The sequence below is a fragment of the Macaca fascicularis genome, chromosome 16 (genome assembly GCF_037993035.2).
Source record: "Macaca fascicularis isolate 582-1 chromosome 16, T2T-MFA8v1.1".
NCBI lineage: Eukaryota > Metazoa > Chordata > Mammalia > Primates > Cercopithecidae > Macaca > Macaca fascicularis.
This window is the reverse complement of record NC_088390.1, coordinates 50,121,302-50,141,465: the sequence shown is the minus strand read 5'-3', so window position 1 is coordinate 50,141,465 and position 20,164 is coordinate 50,121,302. Positions and strand designations below refer to the sequence as shown.

At 49.2% G+C, this 20,164-nt stretch overlaps 2 protein-coding genes across 3 annotated transcripts; one reads left to right on the top strand and one right to left on the bottom strand.

The window, feature by feature from the left end:
- Window positions 1-1,976: 1,976 nt before the first annotated feature.
- LOC141408887 (uncharacterized) lies at window positions 1,977-5,524 on the bottom strand. Of its 2 annotated transcripts, XM_074021157.1 has the most exons (3): window positions 4,738-5,524; window positions 3,781-3,872; window positions 1,977-3,556 (listed from the first exon to the last, which is right to left on the bottom strand). In XM_074021157.1, exons 1-2 carry the CDS (start codon window positions 5,028-5,030, stop codon window positions 3,839-3,841), a joined length of 327 nt encoding a protein of 108 aa, XP_073877258.1. In that variant the 5' UTR covers window positions 5,031-5,524; the 3' UTR covers window positions 1,977-3,556; window positions 3,781-3,838. The 2 variants fall into 2 exon arrangements, with proteins under 2 accessions (XP_073877258.1, XP_073877257.1); XM_074021156.1 differs by having other exon boundaries at window positions 3,781-5,524.
- Window positions 4,068-6,995, top strand: NOG (noggin). The gene has a single exon (XM_005583787.5). It carries the CDS (start codon window positions 5,611-5,613, stop codon window positions 6,307-6,309), a length of 699 nt encoding a protein of 232 aa, XP_005583844.1. The 5' UTR covers window positions 4,068-5,610; the 3' UTR covers window positions 6,310-6,995.
- The last annotated feature ends 13,169 nt before the right edge of the window (window positions 6,996-20,164 follow it).

Below are 20,164 nucleotides of genomic sequence, written 5' to 3'. Positions count from 1 at the left end.
GGGCTGGAACGAGCTAGCTGAAGCTCCTTTCCTCCTTTGGTCTTAAACGTTGTCTCTATTTTGGGAAATGTATTTCACATTTATTTGCCCACGTTCCCACCCCAGACCACGTTTTAGAGTGATTTCCCACTCTCTCCATCCTCTTTCTCTCCTATTTTCCCTCTTTTGCCCAGCATGCCCATTTTAGTTTCTTCTTACCAGAATCTAATCAGCAATGGGACACACACACACAATTATAATGCCCTGTGAAGCCGAACTGGGTTCTTTGCACCCTCACTGTGAGTTCTAAACTGGCCAGGGCTCCCCAGCACCCAGAAGGCTACATGAAGTTCACCACCCTCTGACCTCCATGCCACCTCTTACTGTCACCTCCTTCTGGCAGTCAGGAGAGAGATGTGGCAAGCCTCATGACTGACTTGTTCTCCCTTTGCTAAGTTAAGTCCAGTCCAAGAATGCCATTTTGGGGTCTCACTAAGAGAAAGCCCATCAGATTCTACATTTATGGGTCCCAAGAGATTGTCAGAAACAGAGGGTAGAGACTTTTAATGCCTGGGATGACGCGAGATAGATGGCAGTTCTCCTGCATTCTCCATTACGATGTCTCATGGTCCGTAACAGGTAGAGTGTCTCACCCAAGGTCACAAAGCTGGTAGATTGCAAGTTTTCTGACCTCAAGTCACATGGCCTTTAGGTATCACCCACAGTTGCCTTACGTCTGTGTTTCCAGGGCCAAAGAAGCAAGAAGATTCCCAAATTGTTCTTAGAATCATGATAGAAATAAGATACGTAAAAGCACTCTCAGGTTCCTCTTGCCTTTGACCTAGAGTTGCCCCAGCAACTATTTAAATGAGTGTTTCCACTTACCTTGTCCAGAGAATTTTACAGGGACAGAAACCTGATGTGCGGCTACCCACGGATGGGCCTCCATTCATGTTGTTCATTAGACTCTTCCCATGCAGCCTCCTGAGGCCTAAGTCCCCAACCAATCCCCACTAAAGTCCAAACACCACCCACAGCGAGAGTTAAGCTGATAGCCGTACTTCCATTGGCCCATCTTCCACCCACAGCTTCCTTTGGAAGAAATATAACCCTCTTTGTCCAGTTTGTCAAGCTCCCTCTTCAACAGAATCACAGAAGCATCAAAATGGGTTGGCTACAGAATCTCCTAAGAAACTACAGTCCTCCCTCCCTCAAATTCCTGAAGCCTGGCAGCCCTCAAGTTGCACAGATGGAGTGGACAGAAGGCAAGTCCAAAGGTGTTGCAGTTGATTTCAACAGCATCCTCACCCCTTCAACCCTCTTCTGCTCAAACCTGAGATGGATGGCCAATTGAGGGCAGTGGGGTTCTCTGAAGAAGTAACATGTGTTGAAAAACCATTGCCCGATATAAGCTCTGCCCCAGACACCTTGCTAGGCTGAGCATCCTTTACCTCTTTTACATGGCACAATTCTGAGAGGTGTGTATCATCCCCATCTTACAGATGAGAGAATGGAAACGGGGTGGTTAAGATGACTGTGTTAAAAAGGTAACACAGCCGGTGAGGGGCACAGCCAGAAATCCAACTTAAATCCACCTGGTCCAAAAGTCATGGAGATTCCCTGTCTGGGACATTTCTTCCTCCACCTCTCGTATCTCCAGATTTTCTGACTGTCCTTCATACAAGTGTGGTTCCCTTTTTCATGCAGTTGTATATCCTATCTCTCAAATGTCCTCCTCTCCATGCTCAGATAAATACATCCTTCTTCATGAAGCTCAGCTAAAACTCAGCTCTACCATTAAGGTCTTAGTACTGCTTAGTCTCTGATACCAGCATCCCCAGGTTCACTCAGTACCTAAGTGCATGGGCTACTCCCACGTGTGTGGCACAGAGGTAGGGGTGCAAGCTTCCCAAATGTGGCATTTCAGAACTTCACATTGAAGAGGAGTAGATATGGTTTGAAAACAGTATAGCTAATATAATAATTGCTTGGCCTTCTTTTTGGTTATAATAATGTATTTTTAAAACTTTAAACAACATTCAAAGAAAAGCATGATATTGTTATATTTCTCAAAAGGGGACATGGATTTTCAAAAAGAAAAGATTATTGAAAAAACTAGTCCACACTGTTATAGGAATTTTAAAATTTTCCGATGCCCTTTTACTATTTTCTTCTTGTGCCTGTCATATCTCCCCTAACTGTACTGCAAAAGTCTTGCAGGATGGAGACTGACTATGAATTCTTTCTTCTTTGTGTTTTTCCTGAGGGTCTTCACCCAGTAGATACTCCATAAACAGGTCACCCAATCTGTTCTCAAGCATGATTTGTTTCTGGTTCCTGAGGGACATTTTTTGCTATTCAGTCAAATCTGCTCAGCCTAACTAAATAAAGGATCTGGGTTGGTTTTCAAGCAAAAAATAGGTGATTTGAAGGAGAGGAGAGGAGATTAAAAGACCAGAAACCAGCACGATACAATGTCATTAATTGGAATCTACCATCTCAGGAGGGCTGTGCTAGAGTTTAGCCCTTGAACTCCACTAAATAATTTTCTTTGTTAATTCACATCAGTGACAAAATTGCTCTGCAACATGTAATATTCATAAGGAAACAAACTAGTGCTGAATCCTCATAAAGCACATAAAAAAGAAAGAAGTATGCTTAGGCGCCTACTATGTGCCAGCTTCTTTTTTTTTTTTTTTTTTTTTTGGCGGGGAGGGGCGGTCAGGGAGGTAGGACAGAGTCTCACTCTGTTATTCAGGCTGGAATACAGTGGTGCAATCTCAACTCACTGCAACCTTTGCCTCCTAGGTTCAGGTGATTCTCGTGCCTCAGCCTCCCGAGTAGCTGGGATTACAGGAGCCTGCCACCATGCCCAGCTAATTTTTTTTTTTTTTTTTTTTTTTTTGTATTTTTAGTACAGACAGGGTTTCACGATGTTGGGCAGGCTGGTCTCGAACTCCTGACCTCAACTGATTCGCCTGCCTTGGTCTCCCAAAGTGCTGGTGTTACAGGCATAAGCCAAGGCCCCTCGCCTGTACCAGGTCCTAATCACACATTATTTCTAAGTCAGCCCAATTCAAACCACCAATGGGTTGTTGTTATCTCCAGTATCCATCAAAGCAAGATCTACTTTTGAGCAGTCCCTTGATAGTCTAATTCTAGTTGTCTAGACTTTAAAATCGAGGGAAATGCTTTCAGCTGAAACTGCCTACCCCTTTTTATAGAGGTTTTGCAGAAAGACTGTAGTATGCAACAAAGTGCTTTCTTCCTTAGATGATAAACTTTGGGAGTTGGGGTGGGGCAGGTTTAAAGGAAAAATCAGATCTTTGGGGAAAGAAAGTTGAGCGATTTAGGTTGTCACAATGGGACCTCTTAACTCCCACTCTGTGGAAGACTGGCAAATACTTGAGTCATCCACTCCAAGTGTCTCTTCTCCAGCTTTTTCCAGATTCCAATCACATTCACCACAAAGAAAACCGAGTTTGCATTTTAAAGCTTAGATTGAGTTCCTCGTCCAAGGGGAAATTAACCGGAGGTGTCACTTCAGTACCCATCTCCCATCAAAGAGAAACTGCTTCTGAAAGAGAAAGCATCATGGAGGTTTATTTAAAATCACAGAAAGGTGGGGCGGAAGAGAAACCTATCAATAGTTAAGTCACTAATGCGAAAAGTGAGGAAACTGACTTGTCCAAGTTATATCAGGGTGGACCCCAGGCAAGACTCAGGTGCCTCTGCTGTCAGCTCACCTTTCAAGTTTCTAGTCCCCACTCGCACCCACTGAGACCAGAGAGACCAATTTACCTGAGGCAGAAGGTGCTGCACGCATTCTTGTCAAATTTGAAGGGACTGAGGAGGTATCTCAGTAAGTTTGTTTGCACTGGGGGCCTGGAGAGCTTCGGGAAAATAGCCAGAACCAAAACGGACCCGTCAGCAGACGCAGACACACACAAAGTGACACGGACACAGAAACAGAAGCTGAGCTGGGCAGAGCGGGCAGCGGCCGACCCACCTCGCACGGCCGCCCCCCGCCAGCGCCAGGTGCAGGGCTCGCAGCGGCCCAGCAGAGGGCGCGCCGCCCCCAGGGAGCCGAGCGGCGGCCGTGCGGAGCCGGGAGGACTAGGGGAGCCGCAGGCGAGCCAGACGCGCCCCTGAGGCTAGGCCACTCAGGGTGCAGGACCCGGCCAAGGAAGAGGAAGATGGTGAGGAGCGGACCCCCCTGGTGGGCCCGAAGGACAGACAGGCAGGAGTGCTTCCTAAGAATTACATCACGCTGCGCAACGTTGCGGTTCTCGGACTCCCTGGTGCAAAGAGGGGTGGGGTAGGGGCTGTGTGTGTGTGTGTGTGTGTGTGTGTGTGTGTGTGCGCTGGGGGGAGGGGACTTAGATCAAGAGCCCGGGAGAGAAGAAGGCGAGACGCGCCCGGGGAAAACGCTCCATGCACATGGAGAAATTTCTGGCTCCAATCTGCATGCACCGAGAAACGAGCCCCCAGCACTTCCCCGTTGCTCCCCTCCCAGTGCAAAGCACCCAGCTAGTGAGAAACCCTCCAGCCCCCACCTCGAGCACCGCCCCCCCAACACCGGCTCTGCACCCTCCAGCCCGGCTCCAGCGCCGCCGCGAGCTTTCCCCAGGACTGGCCCTGGCGGGGCGCCTAGAGCCCCAGTTGCATTGCTCCAGGAGAAAGGAGGGGGGCGGTGCATTTTGCAGGAGGAGGAGAAGGGGGGTGGGTGGTGGGGGAGAGAGAAAATTGCGCGGAGACCTGCCAAGCGCCACCGCCGCCACCACCGCCGCTGCCGCCGCCGCCGCCGCCGCCGCCGCCTGTGAGCTCCGGCGGGCAGCCGGACTGTCGGCTTCCCGGGGCATCTGGGTCCGGCGGGGCACAGCCCTGGGCGCTGCCGAAGCCGCCGCCGCCGCCTCCGCGGCGAGTACAGGCGGCTTCCCCCGGAGCCTCTGCAGCTCCAGCTCCTCGGGGGTGGAGAAGTGGGGGGTGGGGTTGTTGTTTGGGGGGAAGAAGGGGGAGGGGGCAACGCCGAGAGAGTCAGTGGTTTCCATGGTGATGGAGCTGAAAGTGCAGGAAATTTAAAGGCTTGGACCCTGCGAGACAGACAAACCGGTGCCAACGTGCGCGGACGCCGCCGCCGCCGCCGCCGCTGGAGTCCGCCGGGCAGAGCCGGCCGCGGAGCCCGGAGCAGGCGGAGGGAAGTGCCCCTAGGACCAGCTCAGCCAGCGGCGCTTGCACAGAGCGGCAGGACGAAGAGCAGAGAGAGGAGGAGGGGAGAGCGGCTCGTCCACGCGCCCTGCGCCGCCGCCGGCCCGGGAAGGCAGCGAGGAGCCGGCGCCTCCTGCGCCCCGCGGTCGCCCTGGAGTAATTTCGGATGCCCCGCCGCGGCCGCCTTCCCTAGTAGACCCGGGAGAGGAGTTGCGGCCAACTTGTGTGCCTTTCTTCCGCTCCGGTGGGAGCCGGCGCTGCGCGAAGGGCTCTCCCGGCGGCTCATGCTGCCGGCCCTGCGCCTGCCCAGCCTCTGGTGAGCCGCCTCCGGAGAGACGGGGGAGCGCGGCGGCGCCGCGGGCTCGGCGTGCTCTCCTCCGGGGACGCGGGACGAAGCAGCAGCCCCGGGCGCGCGCCGGAGGCATGGAGCGCTGCCCCAGCCTAGGGGTCACCCTCTACGCCCTGGTGGTGGTCCTGGGGCTGCGGGCGACACCGGCCGGCGGCCAGCACTATCTCCACATCCGCCCGGCGCCCAGCGACAACCTGCCCCTGGTGGACCTCATCGAACACCCAGACCCTATCTTTGACCCCAAGGAGAAGGATCTGAACGAGACGCTGCTGCGCTCGCTGCTCGGGGGCCACTACGACCCGGGCTTCATGGCCACCTCGCCCCCCGAGGACCGGCCCGGCGGGGGCGGGGGTGCGGCTGGGGGCGCGGAGGACCTGGCGGAGCTGGACCAGCTGCTGCGGCAGCGGCCGTCGGGGGCCATGCCGAGTGAGATCAAAGGGCTAGAGTTCTCCGAGGGCTTGGCCCAGGGCAAGAAGCAGCGCCTGAGCAAGAAGCTGCGGAGGAAGTTACAGATGTGGCTGTGGTCGCAGACGTTCTGCCCCGTGCTGTACGCGTGGAACGACCTGGGCAGCCGCTTTTGGCCGCGCTACGTGAAGGTGGGCAGCTGCTTCAGTAAGCGCTCGTGCTCCGTGCCCGAGGGCATGGTGTGCAAGCCGTCCAAGTCCGTGCACCTCACGGTGCTGCGGTGGCGCTGTCAGCGGCGCGGGGGCCAGCGCTGCGGCTGGATTCCCATCCAGTACCCCATCATTTCCGAGTGCAAGTGCTCGTGCTAGAACTCGGGGGCCCCCTGCCCGCACCCGGACACTTGATCGATCCCCACCGACGCCCCCTGCACCGCCTTCAACCAGTTCCACCACCCTCTAGCGAGGGTTTTCAATGAACTTTTTTTTTTTTTTTTTTTTTTTTTGAGCTACAGAGACCTAGCTTTCTGGTTCATGTAATGCACTGTTTAACTGTGTAGGAATGTATATGTGTGTGTATATACGGTCCCAGTTTTAATTTACTTATTAAAAGGTCAGTATTATACGTTAAAAGTTACCGGCTTCTACTGTATTTTTAAAAAAAAAAGTAAGCAAAAGGAAAAAAAAAGAACAGAGAAAAGAGAGACTTATTCTGGTTGTTGCTAATAATGTTAACCTGCTATTTATATTCCAGTGCCCTTCGCATGGCGAAGCAGGGGGGAAAAGTTATTTTTTTCTTAAAGTACAAAGAGACGGGGGAACTTTTGTAGAGGACTTTTTAAAAGCTATTTTCCATTCTTCGGAAAGTGTTTTGGTTTTCCTTGGACCTCGAAGAAGCTATAGAGTTCAATGTTATTTTACAGTTATTGTAAATATAGAGAACAAATGGAATGACTAATCATTGTAAATTAAGAGTATCTGCTATTTATTCTTTATAATATCCCGTGTAGTAAATGAGAAAGAAGTGCAGAGCAGGATTAAAGAAAACCACTAAAACCGACTGGGCTCCACACTGATTTTCTGTGTTGGTGATTGATGGGGGGTGGGAGGGCGTGGGAGGGGGCGGGTAGGGGATGCTGCTGTGCCTCCTACCCGGTTGGGGAAGGGGCTCATCCCCTCGGACTCACCTCCTGTGGTATGATAGAGATGACTTAGTGTTTTGAGGGCGGGGGGTGGCGATATTCTCTAACCCCTCACTAAAACATCACGTGGCCTCCGCCTAGTCTCCTAGCTTTTCCCCCTGTGTCACCAAAGCTCGGGCCTGTAGTGACCTCGACACCCAGCCGGCCCCCTGGAGCTGACCCCAGGCTGGGGCGAGGGGCGGGGGGAGGGTGGGCGGCCGCTTTGTCCTGCCTGACAGGCCCTTCACAATGGGGACACGTGTCTTTCACACCTACCCTGGGGGCGGAGTGCCGCTGAAACTTGACCCCCGAGGAATGGGGAGGGGGGGAGATCAGAGCGCGCCCACCCAGATCCCGCCACCCCTCCCGCCTCGTACCCCCCACCTCAATAACCAGCCCATGTTAACCCTTTGCATGCCCGGAAGCTGCGGTGGTGGGAGCTGAGGCAATCCCTTGGAATCAACAAGGCTCACAGCCTCCGGGATCTTGCAGGTCCGAGCCCCGAAATCCCAGGCCCTCGGCGGGAGGTGCTGGGGATATCAGGGAGATTTGACACTAGCCTCCCCTCTCCCCGGGGACCTAAGGAAGACTGAGGGCCAGGGTTTCGGAGGGGTCCGAAATCTGGGTGAAAATCACCTCTGGCATCTGCTTTTGGGAAGAGGGTATGCCCGTGCTCTGGGCACTTTCTCCCCTTGAGGGGTGGGGAGGAGGGAGAAATCGGAATCGGAATCTTTGCGCTTTAAGATTAGATAGGGGCAGAAGGCACGTAACCCCTTAAAGGGACGTGCAAAACATCACTCCCACCCCACCCCTTAAAAAGCCAACTCCTTGGGACAGACGCCTGACTCTCGCATGCGTCCCTCCGCCTCAGTCCCCAGTGGCGCCCGTCCGCACAGCTCCACGTGGGCCAGCTTCCTGACACTGCTCAGCGCTCTCTTTATTTATCTTGGACTCCAAAGTCGCTCTCCTTTGCTCCCTCCCCACCTCCCTGCCACCTCTCCGCGCCTCCCTCCCGGCGTTCCTCCCACCCCACCCCCTCACCCCCCTAACCCCCAAGTCCGGAGTCCCGGCGAATCTATGCTAATTATTTCAAACCTGCGCCTAGTCCCCAGCGCAGTCTCAATGCCCCCGGCCCCGCCCGCCCTGTCCCTCCAGCCGGGCGCTTTCTTCCCTCCCGACGCAGCCTCGATGGCTCCTCATTTCAATAGCCTGGCCCCGGAGCCGAGCCCCCTCCCCGGCGCTGCCTCCGTCAGCCGTGGGACAGACGTTAGGGTATTCATTAACTGAGAGCCGAGGAATAACGGCATTATTCCCCCCAGAGAGGGCACCCTGCCCCCGCGACTATCTGAGGCTTCATTGTAAAAGGATTAAAAGTTAAAGACCTCCATCTTATGATTCTTTCATTTAATCTTCCTGGCGCCTGGGAGACATGCTCGATGGATGATGGCTTTTAAAATATTCCTAATGTCGGCTACCTTAAGACTCCAAGCTGGGCAAACAAACGTAATTTATTTCCAGAAGAAAGGGGATATTGAGATGTTTAAGTTTATGAACTGCCGTCCCCATGTATATTTGTTAAGTTCTGACAAATACCCAAATAACGTTAAAATCAGCCATTCATCACTTATGAATTTATGCAAAACTTTCTGTGCCCCGGGCCAATATTTTTTTAGACAGAGTTTCACTTGCGAGGGGCGGAGGTGGTGGGGAGTGGGAAAGAGGAGGGGTCTTATACGAGGGGGGCGAAAGCAAGAATTTTCATGCCTGGTAAACACGCGAATTATGCGAAGAGAGTTATTCCCAGCTGGGCGGGCAGCCAAAACTCGGAGAGCGCGCCGAGGCCAGCGCCCCCACCCCCACGTTGGCAATGTCATTGGATTACAATGCGAGGTCTTCCCCTCCGCGACGCCCCCTCCTCCCTCCGCGGGCCCGCCCGCGCCCCTCCTCCCCACCCCTGCCCACTTGGAAAACCCGCCCGCAGCCGGCGAGCTTCTCGGCTTTCAGAGCGGGAGCCGGTGTGAGCTGGGAGGACGCGGGCTGCAGACGTGACCGGCGACAGACAGACCACCGGATGCACAGAACCAGAGAGCAGGCCCGAAGCCGCTGCGGGCGCGGGAGAGGACCCAGCGGGACCCAGACAGTCCCAGAAGCGAACGAAGGAAGTGCTGGTCCTGGAACCTTGTGCCTAATGCACAGTCGGTTACTTCTCCATTATTATTGATGCCGATAATACTAATAATAGCATCAACGCGGAAAGGAGATGGCTCTGGGTAAAGAGGCAAGAAAACTGTCCTCTTCGGCCATCCAGTGCCTATCTCCTGTAAGGAGGACAATTGATCTAGGTGACTTCTGCGGTTCTGACACCTGTGTCTATGAATTTATGTAGCTGCTGGGGGTCCGCGCCTCCCCAGGGTGGAGATTTATAACTATTACAGATACATACATGTCAACTTTTTCAGATCCTGGAAGAGAACGGCAGGGTTTCCACCAACCCTTTCCTCCCACTATGATTTTGAGAATTCACTCATCAATCACCTATTTGCAAGCCTCCCGTTTATTCCTTCCTTCCACTTTCAATGTCCCCCGCCTCCACACACACACACTCTCTGTCTCTCTGCACACAAGAGCAAACTGAGGCCCAATGACCACACTGAGAGGGAAAGCCAGCCCTCTCAACGGAGGGTCCTCTGACCCCCAGAGTCTGGGAAGGGGATTTAGTTCTCTGCAGAGATGGAGAAGGCCAGGGGTCCATTATCAGTCTTGCTTCTGAGACTCCCTGGGAAAGGGGGTTGAAGTTTGGTGGCAGCTGCAAGAAGAAGCTGGCTGCCTATTAAGAGCTCTTAGCTGTGCTCGATGGGGACTACAGAGGGAGGGCCCAGCCCATATTGGTATTTTGAAGGGGGTGATTCATCCTTTTTCTTTAATGCTCTTGGAATGTCAGAGCTGGAGGGGAGCTTTGATTCCAATGCCCACTGCTCAATTTACCGATGAGAAGACTAAGACCTCAGCAGCCACTTGCTGAAGATCACACAGATTAAAAGAGTTGAGATTGGCTAGGTGGTGCCTGTCTAGTGAGCCTTATCTTGGTTCTCTTTTTCTTTGTTTTCTTTTTTCTTTGCTTTTTTTTTTTTTTAATTGATGGGAGTGAGTTCTCAGTAACAACTAATCATCAGCAAGTGGATCAATCCTTCTGTTGTACCTGTTTAGCAGGTGTTTATTAATGGTTTGTGATGTGCCAAGCAGTGTGTTAGGCCTTTACACTCATTTCGATCTAAGGCCTCTAGTGTACAAATAAGGAAACTGAAGCTCAGAGAGTTTAAGCATCTCCTCCAATGCCTCACAGTGAGTGACACGGTTACAGTTCAAAACCCAAACTGACACCACCAAAGCCTATGCTTCTTCCAAATATTCTTCCTTCCTTTAAGGACTTGAACACCGATCTTGGGAGACAAAATGCATGCCACGCTGTGAGCTGGTGAGTCTCAAGTCAAGCTCTGTAGCGGTTCATGACTGGTAAGCCACACAAAAAGATATTTGCACACCCTGTTATGTGCCAGCACCTCCCACTTCCTCCCCCCACACCTCCACAAGGAAGTTACAATGCAATAGAGGAGATAAGAAATGAAGAACTGGTGGCTGGGTGCAGTGGCATACACCTGCAACCTCAGCAATTTGGGAGTCCAAGGCAGGAGGATTGCTTGAGGCCAGAGTTCAAAATCAGCCTGGGCAACTTCATGTCTACAAAAAGTTTAAAAACTAGCCAGGCATGGTGACACATGTCTGTAGTCCTAGCTACTCAGGAGACTGAAGCAGGAGGATCTCTTGAGTCCAGGAATTCAAGGCTGTGGTGAGCTGTGACCCGACTGTACTCCAGTCTGGGCAACAGAGCGAAGCTCTGTCTCTTAACCAACAAAAAAAAAAAAATTAATAAAAGAACCGGGTAAGAGATAAAAGAGGAGGTAAAGCATCAAATAAACCTGGGCTGGAAAAAGGACGGCCCACAGCCAGAGAAGACATTTGACTGAAGCCTCAAAGAACAGACTGGATGTCAACCCACTGAAGTGAGGGTGGAGAAGGCGGTATATATTAATATAATCGAAGACATGGTGCTGGAAAAGTATGTGTGTGTTTGGGAAATAGCTCAAACAAACTTTAACATAGGATGGATCTATGCTGAGAAGAGCAAGCAATAAGATTTGAAAAGCAGGTTGAAGCCAGATTATGGAGGATATTGAATGCTAACTAAGGGAACAGTGACAGGAAGCCATTGAGAGCTCTTAAATAGGGCAGGAACCCCATTAGGACACTGCCACAAAATGAATTCTTTATTCACTCAGTAAATATTTTTGAGCACTGTTCTGGTTATCCATTGGTATGTAACGTGCTACCCCAAAATGAATAATCTTAAAAAACCATTTTATTTTGTTCATGATTCTGTGAGTGAGCAATTTGGGAAGGGCTCTGCTGGACAATTCATCTCTTATACTCATGATGTCAGCTGAGAGCTGGAGGATCCACTTCCAAAATGGCTTCTAGCGCTCAGCTGCCAACTAGGAGCTCAGACGGAATACTGGCCAGAGCATCTACAAGGGACTTCTCCATATGGCTTGGATTTTCCCACAGTCTGGTGGTGGCTCAGGCTAATTGGACCTACATGGTAGCTCATGGCCCTGAGAGAAAGTGTTCCAAGAGGCCTGAAGGGAAGGTGCAGTGCTTCTTGTGACATAACCTCCAAAAGTCCCAAAACATTGTTTCCACTTTAGCCTATTAGTTAAGAAAGTTTCTAAGACCAGCCCAGATTCAAGAGGAAGGAAATTAGACATCACCTCTCAATAGGAGGAGTAGCAAAGTATCAGTGCCCATCTTTAATCTGTCTTGTGGTGGGCACTTCTGAAGTCCAGGTTCTATATTATATGTCTAGGACACACAAATGAAACGATGCAGTGATTTTCCATTTAAATTTGGTGCCAGTGTCCTGGATAGATTGGAGATGGGAATACTGGCTGCCAGGAGATTAGTTAAGGAGGGCCTTGCTATGGTCAAGGAAGAGTCAAGATGACCTGGTGGTTCATGCCTGTCATCCCAGCACTTTGGGAGGCCTAGGAGGGTGGATCACTTGAGGTTAGGAGTTTGAGACCAGCCTGGCCAACATGGTGAAACCCCATCTCTACTAAAAACACACACACAAAAAAAAAATTAGCTGGGTGTGGTAATGTGCACCTGTAATCCCAGCTACTCAGGAGGCTGAGATGGGAGAATTGCTTGAACCCAGTAGGCAAAAGTTACAGTGAGCCAAAATCACACCACTGCACTCCAGCCTAGGTGACAGAGTGAGATTCTCAAAAAAAAAAAAAAAAAAGAGTCAAATAAGAGTCTATACCTGAGGAGCATCAATGCCAACAAATACAGAGATCATTTTTCAGAAGACTGGAAAGGACCTGGTCACTGACTGGGTGTGAGGCTGAGGAACAGATTTTAAAAGACCCCTGATGCTTCAGGCCTGCAATGGACCATGCACAGAAGAGGAATTTCAGATGCAGGAGCTCTGTCCCTTCTTTAACCCCCACCCACACATACACAGGACATTGAGAGTAAGAGATAGCTAGACCCTCATGTGGCCATTCATTCAAGTCCCTATTTGGGGAGCTTGACATAGTGCTTGACATAGTAAGCGTTCACTAAATACCAAGTAAAGAGATATGGACTGATTTGGGGGTCCACAAGGTGTCATGCTAGGTCATTGAGCAAAGGATGAGATGGGAAGACTTTCTGGATTAAAACTATGTAAAAACATACAAACAAACAAACAAAAAGATTCGAAAGGTAAAACTCCAGACTGGAAGGCCACATAAGAGATTGCATCTAATCCTGAAGGACAGATAATCAGGAAGAATAGATAAAAGGACAAAACTGACAGATGATCTAAAGGAAAACAGAAGTTGGATCCAGCTTGCATTTTTGTAGGAAGCAATAATTTGCTGCAGCTGAGAAGAAATGTCCCCCTTTGAATAGAGCATGTCCTCCTTGTTTTGCCACGGTCTCCACCTCTCTCTATTGCATACTTTAGTCATTATGTCACCTACCATGACCATTGTAGACATTTGCAATTGGGACTTCTAGATTAGATATAGTGAGGAGACTGCAAATTTTTATTCTTTTGAAATAAGATAAAAGGGGGCCCCAAAAGAAACCATGTACAGAATTTTAAAAAGAGATTAGCCGGGCGCGGTGGCTCAAGCCTGTAATCCCAGCACTTTGGGAGGCCGAGACGGGCGGATCACAAGGTCAGGAGATCGAGACCATCCTGGCTAACACGGCGAAACCCCGTCTCTACTAAAAACACAAAAAATTAGCCGGGCGAGGTGGCGGCGCCTGTGGTCCCAGCTACTCGGGAGGCTGAGGCAGGAGAATGGCGGGAACCCAGGAGGCGGAGCTTGCAGTGAGCTGAGATCTGGCCACTGCACTCCAGCCTGGGCGACAGAGCGAGACTCCGTCTCAAAAAAATAAATAAATAAAAAATAAATAAAAAATAAAAAAAATAAAAAGAGATTAAGATTTTGAGGGAAAGATGATAGAATCACAATATTTGAGCTGGGGTGTCCTTAAAGTTCTTTACCCATTAATTTGACTGCAGAAACTAAGGCTTATCAAGGCCAATGGACTTGTCTCAGTTTTATTTACTTCGGAACAGAAATGGCACTAGAAGCAATGTTTCCAGGTTTTCAGTTCAACCCTCCCTTTATAGTTGTTGTAGGTTTAAACAGCATTAGAATTTAAAAAGCACTTTCACGTGCATAATTTTATGTAAAATGAGGCATGAGAACTCCCAAGGATAGGAAATAGGCTTTTCTAATATCCCCAGAGCCTAGCACAGGGCCTGGCTCATAGCAGCACTTAACAGATACTAACTGCGGGAATAAATGCAGATAGATTCATTTTACAGATAAGAAAACTGAAGCTTGGAGAAGTTCAGTTAAGGACAGATGGTCACAGAGTTCATTCCTGATGCTGGAGGCAGGAGGAGCTGGTGCCATCAGCACTGGGAGATCCAGCAGCTGCTATTTCTCGATGGTCAGGGTTGAGCTCCAGAAACCAACCACATATCTGCAGACTGCCCAGTAAGTCTCTGCAACAAAAGGAAGATGGTGGGAGTCTACACCTGCCAAGCAAAACAGGCCTTATAGTGGTTGGTTTTGTCAGCGTCTTCCCACCCAGTGTTGTAAAGGACTCCTGACTGGTGTTCAATTTACTCAATTGAGGGAAAAAAAAAAAGTGTTCAGCAAGGAGACCTCCCCCCATTTTGCAGATGCAGAATCTTGCAAAACAGGAAGCCTAAGGGACTCGCCCAAGATCAAACAGCTCATTGGTGGTGGAGCCAAGATTCAGACAGCTCTAACTCTAGCACTCTGCTGGGCTGTTGGGAGAGGCAAGGGGTTTAGTACTCCCTGAGTTCATAATCCCAGCCACTCTCCCTGATTCCCTGGTCACCCCAGCTCCAATCCATTCTCCACGCTGTAGCCCGAGTGACCTTAAGACACACATGTGGTCTTGTCACTCCCCTGCTTAAAACCTCTCAATGGCTTCCCATTGCTTTGAGAATAAAGGCCAGGATCCTTACCAAGTTGAGGCCCTCTCTCCCCTGGCTCTGGGCTCAGCCTTCCTTTCAGGTCCTCTCACACACCAAGCTCCCCACTGCTTCAGGGCCTTTGCACATGCCCCACCTTTAGTCTGGGATAATTCCTCTGCCACCAGTACCCCTAAATGTCACCCTGTCCGTCAGATCACAGTCTTAGGGGAAGCATACCGGATTCCCTCTGAAGCATGATCTCTCAGCTCTCTGTGCTTTCTCTTCATATGCTGAATTATGGTTTGTAGTTGGTATGCACAATTTACAATTATTTGTGTGACTTCTCTCTTCCAATATATGGATCACCTGTCTCCATTTTACTCATTATGATATCCCTGATCACTGGTGCTGTTTGGGGCACATGTAGACAATAGAGAGAGAGAGATAAATGAATACACTGCATAAAAGAAGAAATATTAATTGATTACCTTCCTGGTATAAGCCAAGTTCTATCTGGGGCTCCAAGCATACCAAGAGTTCAGAGTCCAGCTGCTGTTAAATAGTGCTCCAGAGGGAATTTAAGAATGTGCCCACATGTGAAATGCAGGACAGAGAGCAGAAGACCCTAAGGTGACTATCAGTTCTAGGGATTATAGGAACTCCCAGGTTACTGAACCTGAAACCCCCTGTCTCCTTGAATAGGTGGAGAGGGAGAGGTGAGTTGCCAGATAAACCCTTTTAGCCAATCAAGAACTCTCCCAGTAAGAGGCAGTTCACTACTTAGAAAAGGTTCCCCATCAGAAGCTAGATAGCACTGAATGATTTAATAGAGAAAATTCTAAAAAGACTCCAGGGAGTGGGCGGAAGAATCACCTGCTCCCACATCTGAAATCCTTTAAAAATGGGAGAAATTACCTTATCTGTGGGACAGTTAAAACTTGATCTTTCCTGCCCAGGGAATAATAAAATTAAGCAATGACTAACTCATGTCTAATGCTTTACAGTTGACAAACCACTTTCACATCTGTTATCTCTTTCAAACCCACACAACAGCTCATGGCTAGAATTTGGATTATCATTTGAAAGATAAGGAAACTGAGACATGAAGAGTAACTTGCCCATGAGGCAAAAACCTTTCTGCGGAGAGGGAGCTTGATAATATGGAGGAAAACAAAACAGAACACTGTGGACTTTGGAGTGAGAACCACCTGGGTTTGAATCCTGGCTCTATTAACTGCGGACCTCGGTTAAGGCACCTGATCTCCTGAGACTGTTTCTCCATACCTAAAATGGGCATAATGACACCTATCTCATCAAGCTATTGGGATGTTCCAGGGTCTTCCATACGTGTAGCCCCTGCCCAGCCAATGATGGTTTCCTTCTGTCTCCCCAATTCCAGGGCCTGTGCTTCACTCTTCTCCATTGGAATGGAAACTGAATGTATTGCTACCCTTTTATCAGGTGACAAAAGACTTTTAATTTAACTCCAGTTACTTTTTTTTTTGGTGGCAGTTGTTGTTGTTCTTTTAAATTATAAGACAAAGAATGCATGAGGATGGGAAAACCAATGACCAAAAGCCAAGCTAAGAGAAAAGACAAAAAGTTAAATCAGGATGGGAGGAAATTGGGAAACCAGAGAGTTGGTTTTACATGAGCAAAGGCAGGAATCCAGCCTAGGGAAACTAGCCCTAATTTGCTCTAATTCTAAAAATTCTTCATTTCTAGTGATTGGTTTTTTTACTGGAAATTATGCAGAAGTGACTACTTCCCAGAAACAGTCTTGACTGGTGTCATTGCAGCCTCACTTCAAGGGCAGAGACCTGGTCGTCGGTGAGATCATCACAGCCACAGACGACCAAGGGTCCCGAGAGAGTCAACATGCAATGTCAGCAATGCAGTGCCTTAAAGGACATCTGTCTACTCATGACTACCACAGTGGAGAATGAGGAAATCCAGACCCGGAGAGGAAAAGTGACCTGGTCAATATCAAACCTCAAGTTAGAGACCAAAGGTAATGGGGAAACTTTGATGAGAGTATGGGCTGCTGATAAGTAACTTGTGGACTCAAGGGCCTCACACCCTCAAGGTTGGACAACTTCCCCAAAATGCCACATTCTGAGACAGGTTGACCAAGGGCCTGGGCCTCTGCTGCTGTCTTTCCTCTTCCCTTCAAAGGCAAGCACCATGGATAGGCCTGCTCCAGCCCCTGGGGTCTCTAGGGTCATGCTCAGTGCAATTCCTCTTTCTGGCTGGACCTTTGGAGCTTGATGTTCCCCAGATTTCTGGTCAGCCTCTTCCCATCTCTTTGCCTGAAAAGAAACTCAGGGCTTCCACAGTGGGAGCCATCACCACTGGATGGCCAGCACCCAAATCTTATGCCCTGGGCAGATGTCTCTCCTGAGCTCCACACTTGCAGAGCCAACTGCCTCCTGGACTTCACCACATCAAATACGTTTTCAAAGTTGAATCCTAACCCTATCCCCAAACTTTCCGATCTGTTTTCAGTTTTCTCATTCTTGAGTAATGGCCCCACTGTTCACCCAGGTATACAGACCGAAGGAAATAAAAAATCTCTGGTCTTTCATCCTTGTCTGCATCCTTTCCTCACAAAGTATCCGCCAATATCTCCTAAATTGTCTGTCAATCCATCTTCTCATTCTCGCCCTCAGGCCTCTGTTCTCTCTTGCCTTGGCCTTTGCAATAGCCTGATAGTCCATGTCTTCACCTCCAGCCTTGCCCCATTTTCAACATTGCCACTTGAGTTGCCATTTCCCTAACACACACTCCAAACTTTCAGTGTCTCCCCTTTTCTGTAAAACCCTGGCTACGTTCCTTAGCACGGCGCCCAAACCCTTTACAATCTATGACCCCAATTTACCTTCCACTATGATCTGCCATTATTTTCTGCTCCACCCCACCCCCACCAACCAGCCACACCAACTTATTCATGGCTGCCCAAACTTGCCAACCATTTGATGCTTCTGAGCTTTATTCACACTATTTGCTCTCCTTGAAAGACTCCTTGTCCCACCCTTGCTTGTCCCATCACCCCAAACCAGGGGAGACCTACTCATACTTCAGGGCCCAGCTTCACGGCACCTCCTCAGCCCTTGGCCAAGGTGAAATTAATCAAGCAATGCTTTCCTCCCACAGTGTTGGTCACTAATAATAATACTAATAGATATGAACTGCCCACATGTGATGAGCACTGTCGTGGGTACTTTATGTGCATTATATCACTTAAACTTCAACAGTAATCCTATGTGGTATTACTCTTGCTATGTAATAGGTTCATAGAGATTTGGTGACTTAGCCACAGACTCCTAATTAGTTAATGGCAAAGCTAGGACTCAAAACCAGGATTCAAATTCCATGGTTTTTCCAGCCTTGCATACTTTTTCCCATCACAGTGTGTCCAGCACTTATAACTTTACACTACATGTGTACGGAACCATATCTGGCTACCTCTGGGTTTCGAAGCCCTTTGAGGCAACTACTGTTTTTGATTCTAATTTGCAACCATATTATCCAAAATAGTACCTATAGATAGTAGGCATTTAAAAAATGTGTGATGAATGAGGAACTCAGTGACTAGATGTGAGAAGGGGCTCCAGCTTTTTCTTTTAAAATTAAATCCAAATATAACGTGCTCGTTTGTTTCATGAACATCAGTTAATTCCAACTTTAACTTAAGGAGACCTTTTGAAGACATAGGTAATGTGGAGTTGTTAAAAGCAGGGACTTTGAAGTGGGACCTAAGCTCTAGGCTCTATCCCATCCCAGCTGTGTGACTGATAATACTAATTCCATTGTAAGCTCTAAAACCCTGAACAAACACAAGCCATTGTTATTAATAATATGTGCTTCTCCAAAGAGCACTCAAGCTGTTTCCTCTGAGACAGAGAGGGAAAGTGGAGGCAGATAACCCTGGAGATCATTGGACTCTTGCTTGGAATAGCCTGTGAATACCAGGCATTGATGCTTTTCCATAGTTATTACTCTCCCAGAAGGAGCAGGTTCAGCAAAAGCTGGAATAATGAGGAATTGCTACCTATTTATACCCAGAGAAGCTGGGGGTGAAGTCATAGAAGAATAGAGCCAAGGGAACATGAAAGCAAAGTGACTACTGTTTGTCCCAGTCATTGCTTCATTACAGGTGAGGAAATCAAGACCCAGAGAGGTGCACAGACTTGTCTAAAGTAACAAAGCTGGTTGACATTGGAGCTGGGACCAGACTCAGCTGACACCCGTGGAATGCCTGATAATCATCCTCCCAATATTAAAGTCAATTTTTTTCTTTCTTTTTTTTTCTTTTTTTTTTTAGACAGTCTCAGTCTGTTACCCAGGCTGGAGTGCAGTGGTACAATCTTAGCTCACTGCAACCTCCACTTCCTAGGTTCAAGTAATTCACATGCCTCAACCACCCAAGTAGCTGGGATTACAGGTGTGCACCACCACACTCAGCTAATTTTTTGTGTTTTTAGTAGAGGTTTTCATCATGTTGGCCAGGCTGGTCTCGAACTCCTGCCTCAGGTGATCCACCCACCTCAACTTCCCAAAGTGCTGGGATTACAGGTGTGAGCCACCGTGCCTGGCCTTAAAATTACTCTTTTAAAATGCTCTATGTGATTCTCTTCTTTCTTGGTTCCCAAACGAAGCATTTCTTTAAAGAATGTGCCAATTAGACCCCCACTGTACCACAAATGTCAGAGAGGTATCTGTCATCTCCAAAGCCCTGAAAACTTTGAGAGGAGCCCGGGGGGCATTGAAAGAACCAGTACTCTGCAGGTTCCCAGGACCAACACCTCCTCCTTGCAGGCCAGACAGTAGTTTGGCTCTCAAAGGCAGGTTATTGTCTCCCACCCTTAAACATTTCCAGGGATACAACCTTCCTGAGGCTGGGAAATCAGTCCAGTTTCTGAATCAGGACAACATGATGAGTAGAAAGAGCCCGTGTCTGTATGTGTGTGTGTGTGTGTGTGTGTGTGTGTGTTTTGAGACAGCGTCTCGCCCTGTCACCCAGGCTGGAGTACAGTGGGGCGATCTCGGCTCACTGCAACCTCTGCCTCCCAGGTTCAAGTGATTCTCCTGCCTCAGCTTCCCAAGTAGCTGGGATTACAGGTGCACACAACCACGCCCATCTAACTTTTGTATTTTTAGTAAAGACGGGGTTTCACCATGTTGGCCAGGCTGGTCTCAAACTCCTGACCTCAGGCGATCCTGTCTCCTTGACCTCCCAAAGTGCTGGAGTTACAGGTGTGAGCCACCACGCCTGGTTTTGAAATAGGAGACATCTGGATTGATAGCCCACTCATAACCTAGCCATGATCTCATCAGTCCTTTTCCCTGACAGTGGCAAAACCAAGGTACTGTGATCCTTTCATTCATCTGTTAAGCACTTACCCCATGGCAGGTATTGTATAGTGTCAACAGATCAGAAACCCCCTCCTTTTCAGCTGTTTGTCCATGGGCACAAGCA